The sequence below is a fragment of the Salvelinus namaycush genome, chromosome 8 (assembly GCF_016432855.1).
Source record: "Salvelinus namaycush isolate Seneca chromosome 8, SaNama_1.0, whole genome shotgun sequence".
Lineage (NCBI taxonomy): Eukaryota > Metazoa > Chordata > Actinopteri > Salmoniformes > Salmonidae > Salvelinus > Salvelinus namaycush.
Genome location: NC_052314.1, coordinates 46,610,114 through 46,625,009, shown reverse-complemented (window position 1 = coordinate 46,625,009; position 14,896 = coordinate 46,610,114). Strand labels below are relative to the sequence as shown.

The following is a 14,896-nucleotide window of genomic DNA, read 5'->3' as shown; positions in this document are numbered from 1 at the left end:
GTCCAGCCGGCAATTTCTCCACATATCTGGCTAATGTCGCTATCAAGGATGTCAATGCCTTCTGGTTCCATTCCAATACAATTAAATTCACATGAGTTATATTTTGCTTTGTCCTCATTGGCTGATTCTGCCACATGCTCTTTGTTTGATACCTCCAGCAGAGATAGAGGAACACATCACTGCTTAGTGAGTGAACGCATCACAGCAGGGCAAGAGGACACATTTGAAGGTCACTCTTGTCCTAGAGAAAACACCCTGATCATCACCCTATTCAGAATCAGAGAGAATTCCTAAACTCAACTTTGAGATCTTCTTGTTTTGTGCAGTCTAAGCATAACCACATTCAACTATCAGGTGAATTGTGTGTCTGATGGAAAGAGTGTTTGAACTGTTCAAGCCTGTCCACTGCAATGCCCCCACAGCACATAGAGTAGCACTCTCTCTAAATATAGCTGCAGCTCAACACTCACACAGATGAAGGCGCTACACCAAAACAGGGATTACAGATTACACAGATACCCACACACACTGTACACTCATTCACATTTATATATGTATATAGGCACATAGCATATACATATAGAGATGTGACTATAATTAAGCAATAAGGCATGAGGGGTTGTGGTATATGGCCAATATACCACGGCTAAGGGCTGTTCTTAGGCACGATGCATCGCGGAGATATAGCTATAAAGACACACAACCCATGTTGTTATAACATTTTCAATATATGCAGAGAGATATCTGGTGCATAAGATCATAAAAACATAGGCCTATAGAAATATTAGTGAGACTAATGTTTTTGTTGTGTGACATATCAGAGGTTAAAAAAACATGGCTGCAGACTGAATATTTAAATGAGACCAATTTATATGTCAGATACAACAGTGCTGTGTATTACTGAACATGTGACTAACAGCGAGGGAGATGTTTGACACTGCTATTCTGAGATAATTAGTTTACTTAAACTAGCTAAATGAATTACCCATGTCACGCCCTGACCATAGAGAGCCTTTTTATTCTCTATGTTGGTTAGGTCGGGGTGTGACTAGGGTGGGTAATCTAGGTTGTTTTTTTCTATGTTGGCCTGGTATGGTTCCCAATCAGAGGCAGCTGTTTATCGTTGTCTCTGATTGGGGATCATATTTAGGCAGCCATTTCCCCACTGTGTTTTGTGGGATCTTGTTTATGTGTAGTTGCCTGTGAGCACTCCATAGCTTCACGTGTTGTTAATTCTTCATTGTTTTTTGTGCGGTTCACTTCAAATAAAATATGTCAAACCGATTTCACGCTGCACTTTGGTCCGAGTGTTATTACGACGATCGTGACAACCCATTTATTTATAAGGGCCTGTGGAGAGCTAGAATGCTTTCGTCATTAAACTCTCCTCAGGTTCATGTTTTTCATATTTAAACGGGTCTTGGTCTCATCACGGTAGTGCTGAGCAATTAGTGATTTTTGAGGTCGGTTTTGTCACACCCTGATCTGTTTCACCTGTCTTTGTGCTTGTCTCCACCCCCCTCCAGGTGTCGCCCATCTTCCCATCATCCCCCGGTTCAGACCATTCTGCCTGCCCTTACCCCGAGCCTGCCTGCCGTCCTGTGCCTGCCTGACTCTGACCTGATCACGAACCTCTGCCTGCCCTCGACCTGCCCTTTGCCTGCCCCGTGTTTCTAATTAACGATCTGATAACTGTACTATCTGCCTCCAGTGTCTGCATCTGGGTCATATCCTGAGTCATGATAGGTTTGGTTTCGGTTCGATTATGGAAAAAATTATCAAGGTTTTACAATTTCGGTTTTCTTTTTTTGTTTTACATTAAATGCATTATGAAATAATGACATAAAAATTATTTTAGAGCTTTTTAATGGAAATTGCCAAAACATTTAAAATATTCCATTGTCTCTGTCAGGTCCACATTGGGTAGACATTGGGTAAACAAAATAGGAAATTACTATGAAATAATAAAATATTTCAGTTGTGTACACTACCGTTCAAAAGTTTGGGATCACTTCGAAATGTCCTTGTTTTTGAAAGAAAAGCACATTTTTTTGTCCATTAAAATAACATAAAATTGATCAGAAATACAGTGTAGACATTGTTAATGTTGTAAATTACTATTGTAGCTGGAAACTGCATATTTTTTATGGAATATCTACATAGGGGTACAGAAGCCCATTATCAGCAACCATCACTCCGGTGTTCCAATGGCACGTTGTGTTAGCTAATCCAAGTTTCTCACTTTATAAGGCTAATTGATCATTAGAAAACTATTTTGCAATTATGTTGCACAGCTGAAAACGGTTGTCCTGATTAAAGAAGCAATAAAACTGGCCTTCCTTAGACTAGTTGAGTATCTGGAGCATCAGCATTTGTGGGTTCGATTACAGGCTCAAAATGGCCAGGAACAAAGGACTTTCTTCTGAAACTCGTCAGTCAATTCCTGTTTTGAGAAATGAAGGCTATTCCATGCGAGAAATTACCAAGACGCTGAAGATCTCGTACAACGCTGTGCACTACTCCCTTCACAGAACAGCGCAAACTGGCTCTAATCAGAATAGAAAGAGGAGTGGGAGGTCCCGGTGCACAACTGAGCAAGAGGACAAGTCAATTCGAGTGTCTAGAGTGTCTGTTTCTCAAACTAGACACCTCACAAGTCCTCAACTGGCAGCTTCATTAAATAGTACCCGCAAAACACCAATCTCAATGTCAACAATGAAGTGGCAACTCCGGGATGCTGGCCTTCTAGGCAGAGTTCCTCGTTCCAGTGTCTGTGTTCTTTTGCCCATCTTAATCTTTTCCTTTTATTGGCCAGTCTGAGATACAGCTTTTTCTTTGCAACTCTGCCTAGAAGGCTGTCACGACTTCTGCAGAAGTTGATGCCTCTCCTTGTTCGGGCGGCGTTCGGCGGTCGACGTCGCCGGTCTTCTAGCCATCGCAGATCCATTTTTCATTTTCCATTTGTTTTGTCTCGTTTTCCCACACACCTGGTTCTCATTTCCCTCATTATGTGTTGTGTATTTAACCCTCTGTTCCCCCCCATGTCTTTGTGTGGTATTGTTTTTTGTAAGTGCTTGTGCACATTTTGTTTGACTGGTGCGCGTCGGGTTATTGTGCCCATACTTTGTATTTCTTATGCTGTTGGTTTTACTATTAAACTGCTCCGGCTATTATCAAGTTCTGCTCTCCTGCGTCTGACTTTCCTGACACCAGATACGCACCCCTTACAGAATACCACACCCACTAAATGGAGTCAGCAGGAGCAGGTGCCCCTGATATGGGGATAGAGGAGCGCGTCCAGGAGCAAGCGACGATGATCCAACATCTTGGCGTCTCAATGGACCGCGTCGTGCCTACCATGGACCGCTGGGAGAGACAGAGAGTTCCTCCAGCGCCCCCACCAGCACAACCGGGGTTACCACTACTCGTCCCTCCTGCATCCGGTCCCAGTGGGATGCGTCTCGACCTTCCCAGGGAGTATGATGGGATGGCGGCACGGTGCCAGGGTTTCCTGTTACAGCTGGGCTTATACCTGAGCACCGTTTACCCGGCTCCCTCGGGAAGGGAGAGGGTGTCCATCCTCTTTTCGTGCCTCTTGGGGAGAGCTCTGGAGTGGGCTAACGCCGTATGGGAAGAAGGAGATACGGCGTTGGATGACTTCGAGGAGTTCACCCGCCGCTTCCGGGCAGTCTTCGACCACCCGCCCGAGGGTAGAGCTGCAGGTGAACGTCTATTCCACCTGCGGCAGGGGACGAGAAGCGCACAGGAGTTCGCTTTGGACTTTCAGACCCTGGCCGCCGGAGTGGGATGGAACGACAGGGCCCTGATCGACCATTATCGCTGCAGTTTGCGCAAGGACGTCCCTCGAGAGTTGGCCTGCAAGGACACCACCCTTACTTTCGACCAGCTGGTGGACCTGTCCATTCGGCTGGATAACCTGCTGGCTAGGCTACCCGCGGACGTCCAGATCGGGGTCTGTCGGTTCCATCCCCTAGCACCACCACTCCAATGCCCATGGAGCTGGGAGGTGCTGAGCTCAGGGAGACCGGAAGAGGTTCCGTCTCGTGCACCATCTGTGGCCGCAGAGGTCACACTGCCGGTCGGTGCCGGGTTGGTTCCTCTGGGAGTCGAGGCAGCAGGCAGCAGGCACTCTGGCGTCACCTCAGGTGAGAAGGCACCATTCTCACCCAGAGCCCTCTGTTGCACAAATGTTTTTGTTCGTTAAGTTTCCTGAATTTCCCCCGCATTCCCAGCATAAGGCGCTCTTCGATTCAGGCGCGGCTGGGAATTTTATAGACAGATCATTAGCCTTTAGTTTAGGGATCCCCATCGTTCCTGTAGGAATCCCCTTCCCAGTTCACGCCTTAGATTGTCGACCATTAGCGTCAGGATTGATTAGGGAGACCACCGCTCCTCTAGGCATGGTGACGCAGGGGGGTCACACGGAGAAAATCAGTCTCTTTCTCATTGACTCTCCTGCGTTTCCAGTGGTGCTAGGTCTACCCTGGTTAGCTTGTCATAACCCCACTATTTCATGGCAACGGAGGGCTCTCATGGGGTGGTCGCGAGAGTGCTCGGGGAGGTGCTTAGGGGTTTCCATAGGTGCTACTACGGTGGAAAGTCCAGACCAGGTCTCCACCGTGCGCATTCCCCCCGAGTATGCCGATTTGGCTCTCGCCTTCTCCAAAAAGAAGGCGACTCAATTACCACCCCATCGACGGGGGGATTGTGCGATAGATCTCCTGGTAGACGCCGCACTTCCCAGGAGTCACGTGTATCCCCTGTCACAGGCGGAGACGGTGGCTGTGGAAATATATGTCTCCGAATCTCTGCGTCAGGGGTACAATTTTTGTGAAGAAAAAGGAGGGAGGTTTGTGCCCGTGTATTGACTATCGAGGCCTTAATTAGATAACTGTGTGGTACAGTTACCTGCTACCTCTAATCGCCACGGCGATTGAGTCAATGCACGCCCCGCTTCTTCACCAAACTTGATCTCAGGAGTGCTTACAACCTGGTGCGTATCCAGGAGGGAGATGAGTGGAAGACCGCGTTCAGTACGACCTCAGGGCATGAGTACCTCACCATGCCATACGGGTTTATGAATGCTCCATCAGTCTTCCAAGCATTTGTAGACGAGATTTTCTGGGACCTGCACGGGCAGGGTGTAGTGGTCTATATTGATGACATTCTGATATACTCCGCTACATGCGCCGAGCATGTGTCCCTGGTGCGCAGGGTGCTTGGTCGACTGTTGGAGCATGACCTGTACGCCAAGGCTGAGAAATGCCTGTTCTTTCAACAGTCCGTCTCCTTCCTAGGTGCTGCATTTCCACCTCGAGCGGGTGGAGATGGAGAGTGACCGCATTTCAGCCTTGCGTAATTGGCAGACTCCCACCACGGTAAAGGATACGCACCTCTTACAAAGGCCAGCATCCCGGAGTTGCCTCTTCACTGTTGACATTGAGACTGGTGTTTTGTGGGCACTATTTAATGAAGCTAAACTGCAGGGTAATGTAAAAGTTGTATTTTTTAAAGATCCAATACATAATATTGTACACTTATCATAATTAGATTTTATTCCAGAGAGTCCAGATAAGTTATCTAGATCTTCAATGAGACATTGCAGGGATCTAGCTTGCGGACTTAATATAAAACTTGAGGAAATAGCAACCAGGAAAAGGTTGCTGATGGGGAGACTTGATAACTGCGGGGTCACTGCAGAGACCAAAAAGAAAGGATGGATGAGAGTGGCTGAGTCTGTCTCTGCCGTTGGGGGTATGGCAAGGGACAGTGACGTCGTAAAAAATAAGTGGTCCGACATCAAGTCGGCCTCTAAGAAGAAGGAAGCTGAGAGACCATTCATGTGGACCAGCTGGAGGAGAAGGTGTTGTCCATCATAGAGATGGTGGTAGAGGGACTGCGCAACCATTAACTTAGTTAGCTACGTTAGCTAGCTAAGGTGTAAAGACATTATAGCCAACATCAGCCAAGTTCTTCTTTGCAAATTGCCGAGATAGCGCTAGCTATTTAACACTTCTAGAATATTGTAATATATTGTTAATTACTAGCTAGCTAGATAATGCGTGTTTAATTTGTATTCTTGCTGTATTTAAATATCCGGTAGCCAACTGGGTTTGTGGCGCAAGAAAACGTTCATGATTATAAAAGTATTCATTTGTCTCAAAACAAGGATTTAGCTGTCCTAAAGTTAAGTATATTTCCAAGAAGAAATCCTAAAGCATTATTTTCAAGAATCCCATTTCTTCTTAACTTTTATCTTAGGAAGAAACTTAGGGAAAACCTTAAGAACATTTCCAATAACTTAATTGAGGAATAGCAACTTTGCTTAACTTTCTTCTTAAGTCTACAGTTAAGGAAAAAATGGCAGTTAAGAAGAAATTCCTTCTTAAGGAGGTTTTGTGAATTGGGCCCTGGCCTCCACAATCCCCCGACCTCATCCCAATTGAGATAGTTTGGGATGATTCGGACCGCAGAGTGAAGGAAAAGCAGCCAACAAGTGCTCAGTATATGTGGGAACTAACTCCTTCAAGACTGTTGGAAAAGCATTCCAGGTAAAGCTGGTTGAGAGAATGCCAACTGTGTGCAAAGCTGTCATCAATGCAAAGGGTGGCTATTTGAAGAATCTCAAATATTAAATATATTTTGATTTGTTTAACACTTTTTTGGTTACTACAAGATTTCATGTGTGTTATTTTTAAGTGTTGATGTCTTCACTATTATTCTACAATGTAGAAAATAGTAAAAAATAAAATAAAGAAAAACCCTTGAATGAGTAGGTGTTCTAAAACTTTTGACCGGTAGTGTATATTACTTAATTTTATTTGATGACATTCTTATTTGTATTCCTTAAAGTCATCATCTCATCTCTGCTTAGGCAGTAGCAGCCTGCCTGCCAGCCAGCCAGACAATGTTATCTCTGTGCTTCCCATACTGTACTGTCTTTACTCATCCTATTTAGCTAGGCTAGCCTGCCTAAGTGTGCTGCAGAGTTGTCTGACGAAATCATTAGACTAGTTCTTCAAAGTAGATTAGGCATAAATTAATAAACTGTCTCTATCCCTCTCTCTCGTCGTTGTGTTGTTTACATTTCTCTCTCATGTGGTCCATGTGTATCTAATCCAGGGTTAGAGCTACTTTTCAAAAATGAAATAAACTCAGCAAAAAAAGAAACGTCCTCTCACTGTCAACTGCGTTTATTTTCAGCAAACTTAACATGTAAATATTTGTATGAACATAACAAGATTCAACAACTGAGACATAAACAGAAAAAGTTCCACAGACATGTGACTAACAGAAATTGAATAATGTGTCCTGAACAAAGGGGGGGTGTCAAAATCAAAAGTAACAGCCAGTATCTGGTGTGGCCACCAGCTGCATTAAGTACTGCAGTGCATCTCCTCCTCATGGACTGCATTATATTTGACAGTTCTTGCTGTGAGATGTTACCCTACTCTTCCAACAAGGAACCTGCAAGTTCCCGGACATTTCTGGGGGGAATGGCCCTAGCCCTCACCCTCCGATTCAACAGGTCCCAGACGTGCTCAATGGGATTGAGATCCGGTCTCTTCGCTGGCCATGGCAGAACACTGACATTCCTGTCTTGCAGGAAATCACGCACAGAACGAGCAGTATGGCTGGTGGCATTGTCATGCTGGAGGGTCATGTCAGGATGAGCCTGCAGGAAGGGTACCACATAAGGAAGGAGGATGTCTTCCCCGTAACGCACAGCTTTAAGATTGCCTGCAATGACAACAAGCTCAGTCCGATGATGCTGTGACACACCGCCCCAGACCATGACGGACCCTCCACTTCCAAATCGATCCCGCTCCAGAGTACAGGCCTCGGTGTAACGCTCATTCATTCGATGATAAATGCGAATCCGACCATCAGCCCTGGTGAGACAAAACCGCGAGTCGTCAGTGAAGAGCACTTTTTGCCAGTCCTGTCTGGTCCAGCGACAGTGGGTTTGTGCCCATTGGCGACGTTGTTGCCGGTGATGTCTGGTGAGGACCTGCCTTACAACAGGCTTACAGACCCTCAGTCCAGCCTCTCTCAGCCTATTGCGGACAGTCTGAGCACTGATGGAGGGATTGTGCGTTCCTGGTGTAACTCGGGCAGTTGTTGTTGCCATCCTGTGCCTGTCTCGCAGGTGTGATGTTCGGATGTACCGATCCTGTCTGTAAGCTGTTAGTGTCTTAACGACCGTTCCACAGGTGCATGTTCATTAATTGTTTATGGTTCATTGAACAAGCATGGAAAACAGTGTTTAAACCCTTTACATTGAAGATCTGTGAAGTTATTTGGATTTTTACGAATTGTCTTTGAAAGACAGGGTCCTGAAAATTGAGTTTATGTCATGAGCTACTAATTTTGTTATACCTTTCAAATAGGCACATTCTTCTCCTCTACCCTGCAACTCCTTGGTGTACAAGATATGTGTTTTCTGTCGATTTACCTGGTACAATAATGGTTAATAAACAACTCTAAGTGGGGGGTCAAAAAGTTATATTTGGTATTTTCCTGAATTCTGTTTTCTCTGTCTTATTTGTCCTGGTTTTGGATATTTTTCTTAAATTTTTTACTCTGAATATTACAATTACTCATAGAGAATAAAAATGTTTATGTCCATATCAATGGTTAAATCACATCAGAAGAACATATTTTAGGTCAGAATGTTTTTCTTCAATTTTAGTGTAATTTCCCTTCCCTTCTAGCAAGAGAGGAATGTGAAGCTCTAGCAATGTTTCTGATGTTAGACCTACTGCTGCAGCACAGCGTTTGCAAAACAATCACCACCCAATGATACAAATAATCCTGATATCCAGTAGTTCTGTCAGGTAGGACTACTTTGCAGTTAACATTTAATTGAGGAGGTTTTTGGGGAAAGTCTGTCTACTCACAAGATGGTTATCATTAGCATCGCTAACTGGCTACATAACGAGTGATAGACAAACGTGCACACCAAACAGAAAGATCGGCAATATTGCTGGAAATGAATTAGCAGATATTGTGTTACGTTTGGCTTTTTAAGCCAATAGTGGCTTACCAGGGGTGGGATAATGTCAATATGGCTTTTATTGGATAGTAGCCGGGAGTTTTATGTTTATGACAGTCTGCGATGGAACACATGAAAAAATGCATGTAGTGTACTTTCAGAATTGATTGGCGAGCTAGGTACTGGTAGCTCTCGATCTTCCTCAAACCTAATGGCAGAAATCCACCTAGCACGTTGTGGGCGTTGAAACAACGAAACCCCATTAATTTTCAATATAGGGAAGCCAAGTGGGCAGGAACCGTTGGGCGATACAAGCATGGCGAGGGAGCATAAACAGGGCGGGACCAAAGTTGGGAAAAGCTGAATTTTTTTGCGTACTCGTTGCTGTTGACCAATCGAGGCTCACTATAGTTTCCAGCCCCGATTGGCTGTTGAAACCTAACTTGCCTGCTTGCTAGCTTGCTAGCACCGACATGAGGGTGAAACTAGTGTGGCTATCCGTATAGTGGATCACTGGTGTAACAGAGCAGGCGTAAAAGTGTTTCCATTGGCTTGTACAACATTGCAGCCGACATTGCAGGTGACTGCTGATTGACTGATCTACAAAAGACCTTGCATCAAAAATAACTACTTATTATTTGTAGACCAGTCAGTCACAATTTACCCATGATACAGTACGGTTTTGATTCTCTCCAACACGGACCATCTCTGTCCAAGCCGGAAAAAACAGGCACAATTGATTATGGTCATTGTTGTTAATTACCAGGTTTCTGCTCTGAACTAGGTTGAATATTTGCATATCCCTTTCCTGCAGTGAAATTACCTATTTTTCATAATTAATAAACATAATTTTTTTTAACCTGCTGAAAATCCAGTGTTTCTATGTCAAACAGTTTTGCTATAAGTCAGTATTCTGTGATGTACTGTATATAAAGTGTAATATTGGGATACAAACACAAAATTTAATACATTTCAACTCTATATCTGACATGGTACAGGTGCCTTCTTTTTTTAAGCCCATAACCATGTGTGTGAGGTGTATACTTTTGTTTCAGAGTAGATTTATTTAAGACTACCAAGAAAGTGTTCTGTGTTACCCTGATTTAGCCCACTGCAGTAAAAGGTTAATGAAAACTCCCTTCAGTCCTTTCTCTCGTGATCTATTTGACTTCTCTCTAGAGAAATGGTGTGCTGGGCCGAACTAAATGGAATTCAAGTAATTGGACCGACGTCGGTCAATTAGTTGTTTAATATCCCAAATAAATTAAGTCTTGGTTAATCGCTCAGCGCTTCATCACAGTCTCAATACACTTCAGTCTGGGTCTGGCTATGTGTTCTGGTCCAGTGGTGGTTGGAATGGAATAAATGGAACAGTATGAATGGAAACCCTGTGTTTGATACCTTTCAATTAATTCCATTTCAACCATTACAATGAGCTCGTCCTCCTATATCTCTGCCCACCAGTCTCCTCTGTCATGTTCTAATAGTGCCAGTCCATACTACCAGTGCAGTTATGACATTATTATGACATCCTTATGAAGACCTGTATGCACTGTTGGAGGCAGGGACAGTTTTGGACAGAAAGTGGTTGTGTAAGGTCGTTTAGTTCACTGCTAGTAGTTTAGTTGCAGTTTGTGGGAGTCATAGTTTGGGGTGGTTATCGGTTGTAGAGGATGTGTAGAGATTCACAGGAGGGAGAATGCTATCTAATTCAATCTGTAATTTTCTCATATCCTGTCACACTCCTGCAACAATCTTAAATCTTGATTCTTGTCATGTTGAAAACCTCCCCATTCCATCCCATCTTGCACAGAACACAGATTTTGCTGAGTAATCTTTCCGCTGCGCTGTTGTGTTTGTTTATTTACAAGTTGTACGTTACATAAACGTAACATAATATGTTAACTCTCCAATTAAAATACTAAGATGGGAGAGGGCCCACAAATAAAGAGGATCGGATGTCAACATAGGATGTAGATTCTCCTACACCAACGGCCCAATAAGAGATGCCCATTTAGACATTACTACAAGGCCATAGATGACCACACATACAGTACCAGTCAAAAGTTTGGACACACCTACTCATTCAGGGGTTATTCTTTTATTTTACTATGTTCTACATTGTAGAATAATAGTGAAGACATCAAAACGACATAATAATACATATGGAAGGATGTAGTAAGCAAAAATGTGTTAAACAAATCAAAATAGATTTTAGATTCTTCAAAGTAGCCACCCTTTGCCTTGATGACAGCTTTGCACACTCTTGGCATTCTCTCAACCTGCTTCATGAGGAACACTTTTCAAACAGTCTTGAAGGAGTTCCCACATATACTGAGCACTTGTTGGCTGCTTTTCCTTCACTCTGAGGTCCAACTCATCCCAAACCATCTCAATTGGGTTGAGGTCGGGGGATTGTGGAGGCCAGGTCATCTGATGCAGCACTCCATCACTCTCCTTCTTGGTCAAATAGCCCTTACGCAGCCTGGAGGTATGTTGGGTCATTGTCCTGTTGAAAAACATGTGATAATCCCACTAAGCGCAAACCAGATGGGATGGCATATCGCTGCAGAATGCTGGGTTAGCCATGCCGATTAAGTGTGCCTTGAATTCTAAATAAATCACTGACAGTGTCACCAGCAAAGCACCCCCACACCATCATACCTCCTCCTCCGTGCTTCACGGTGGGAACCACACATGCGGAGATCATCCATTCACTTACTCTGCGTCTCACAAAGACACGGCGGTTGTAACCAAAAATCTCAAATTTGGACTCATCAGACGGTCTGATGACAGATTTCCACCGGTCTAATGTCCATTGCTAGTGTTTCTTGGCCCAAGCAAGTCTCTTCTTATTATTGGTGTCCTTTATTAGTGGTTTCTTTGCAGCAATTCGACCATGAAGTCCTGATTCACGTAATCTCCTCTGAACAGTTGATGTTGAGGTGTGTATGTTACTCTAACTCTGTGAAGCATTTATTTGGGCTGCAATTTCTGAGGCTGGTAACTCTATTGAACTTATCCTCTGCAGCAGAGGTAACTCTGGGTCTTCCATTCTTGTGGCGGTCCTCATGAGAGTTCTCTAGGTCTACTGTTCATAGTGAATCCACATCCTTTCCTATGTTTTCCTCTTAGTAAGGGAATTTAGTAAGGGGTATTCATGTAGGCTATTTCCCTCTGTTGTAAAATGTCCACTGTGTGCTGTCAGTCTGTGATACCATCTATGTCCCTCTCAGCAGCTCTGACACTCTAGGCCCAACAACAATATGCAGTGCACTCTGCAAGGGCGAGGGAAGGAGGGAGACCAATGCCAGTGGACACATACCTTGTGAATGACTAAAAATGTATCATCAGATACCTTGGCTCGGTACAGAGATGCACATTCTCCCTCTCGCTCAGGCATAGATTTCAAAGCATCTCAATGCCTGTAATGCAAGTACGTCGACTGAAATGATAACAAATAAACAAGTCTGTTGACTGAAATTATAACATATAACAAATAAACAAGTCTATCGCCTGAAACGAACTGCTGAATCCAGTACACTTATGTACAAAAGCTAATCATTGCCTTGACACTTAATGGCAAGAAGGAGTAGAATACTTAAAGAATGACATTTCGGTTATTTTCATAGTGTAAAGATTGCATATTCAATACTGTCTTGTAATTCCATTGGGGCCATTATACTAGAGCACTATAGGGGAAAATATTTGGTTCACGCAAAAATGCCTTGTCATGTAACTCAGCAGTGCATAGGGCCCTGGAATTTGTGATAGACACCTCTGGTGGAGATGTTTAAAAAGAACTCAACAGCTCTAGTCAGACTTTCACAAATTGCACCTCTGGTTGTGTCTGTGTGCCCACGGTACCCTGGCTGGATGCAAACCCTGCCGACAAATCAAAGCTGTCTTGTTGTAGATAGGCCTATCTTTCAACAAAGAATCCACTGAGAATGGAAAGGTGATCCTTGTTTCAGTTTTCAGTTTCAGTTTTCAGTCCTTATTCTCAAACCACAGAGGGGTATTGCCAATAGTGTCTTCTGATACAAGTTTGAATAATGCAGGCGTGCAACAACATCAACCAATGGAATAGGCTTTGATTTGAAAATCTCATGCTATTATGCCCCACCTATATTCCAATTTTGCCTGGAGCTATGTAAATTCAATGGGCAAGTTTAGATCTCCACCATATTTAATGGTTTAAAACTGGGAGAGACAGGAGAAGAGCTTCAATCAGCATTAGTGATGGGTCTACATGCCAAGGTGCGTTGCATAACTTGACAGTCGACCAGCTCTAAATAGTACTCCATCCTGTGATTATAATCCAGAGATATACGGTATTTCCAATACCAATTTTGCAGCACAGTGGCACCGGTCTCTATCAGCAGGCCAGGCAGGGCATAGCTAACCTACATAATGCAGCAGAAAGGTGTTGTCTGTTCAAGTTGAGCGTAGCATATATACCTGCGGCACTCCAGGAACAGGGTTGCTTACCCCTGCTATAGGTTGTGGCTGGACAACATTGATGAAATTTAGGCATCAAAGAAATGGCCATAAGTGATTTTTTGGGGGCCTTTTTAGTTTTAGAGTTAATTTCCTGCAATTGTTTGTTCAACCATTCTAACTCTCAACAGTAAATTGACCCTGACTGAGTTCCCCAAAAAAGATTTGTTTTTGGAAATTGATCCATGGGCATACAAAAGGGGGTTGCCCAACCATGATCTAGATAGCGCAAAAATAGCTTTCCAATACAAGAAAGCACAGATTATATTCTGGACTCCCAAAACTGCCATAGGCTATATAGCCTAATAAAAAGACACCCGCGAGGTCGAGGTCGTGCTATGGACAAGGACGCATGTGTGCGCTGCTGGGATATGCTTTTCACAAAATTATTACAAGCACTTTTTGCACAGATATCCTATAAAGGTTTCAATTGCCCTTTTAAGCATTCTGTCGGCTAAAGGGCATGTAAAATCCAGGATTAGGTTTAACCGATTCACTCGGCTAATGCAGTGGCTAGCTGTAGAGGCCGACAGCTTCCTAGCTCTGACTGTAGGCTGATTATACAAGACAGATAAATTGTTTCTGCGACCCGTAAAAAACAGATTTTGCGGGAGCCTGTCAAACTGAATGCCAGGGCGTAAAAAACATTCTGCATCGAAATAGATGAGGCCGAAGTCGAATTTGACATTCAGGTACGATGTTGCTGCAGCTAAATTCTTGCCTGTAAACCATACGTCGCACTCGGCATTGTACCCTATTTACAATGAAATAAAATGTATATTTTGACAAGGAGATATTGAACAAACGAGAAAATATCTTACCCGGGCCGCCATATTCGCGTTTGGTAATGTTCAGAGGTGTAGCTCTGAATGGTAATTCATACGGCAGTCGGAAGCACTGACAGTAGGACTGTATCCTACCTATCTAGCTACGCAGGAGGAACCAACGCTACACACACTGCACGACTGACGAGTACAACGCATTCGATTTTGATTGGCCGAATTCAGAGGAAGCTCTCGATGAACGTTCTTCTTCTTCCTCGTCAATGATCTCGTGCAATGAACGTCCCTCACCTTGCACGATTGATGGATAGGCTGGCAATCTTATGGAATGGCCTCCCTCCTGATCCCATGTGTGTCCCCCCTCCCACTCTCACACACTCTTATCCATGTAGCCTATTCTCTGTTAAATGTTGAGTATTCTCAATACAATTATTTTGTTAAACCAAGCTATGACCTAAACGCCACATTGTATGTAGCTTAATTTACCAGTAAATTATATGGGCTAACCAATTAAGCACACAATGTAGGTATTGGAGTTTATAGATTGACATTGTGATCGGCAATTGTGAATAAGCAGCTAGAATCTAGATTCTAAACT

The 14,896-nt window shown here is 43.7% G+C and overlaps 1 protein-coding gene across 1 annotated transcript in view; it reads right to left on the bottom strand.

The window, feature by feature from the left end:
* The window catches only part of LOC120052157 (vesicle-fusing ATPase-like), a 37,629-nt gene extending 23,280 nt beyond the window's left edge, over window positions 1-14,349 (bottom strand). The window contains exon 1 of the mRNA XM_038998990.1: window positions 14,338-14,349. Coding sequence (XP_038854918.1) covers window positions 14,338-14,349 — 12 coding nt within the window. The remainder of the gene's footprint in view (window positions 1-14,337) is intronic.
* Window positions 14,350-14,896: the final 547 nt, after the last annotated feature.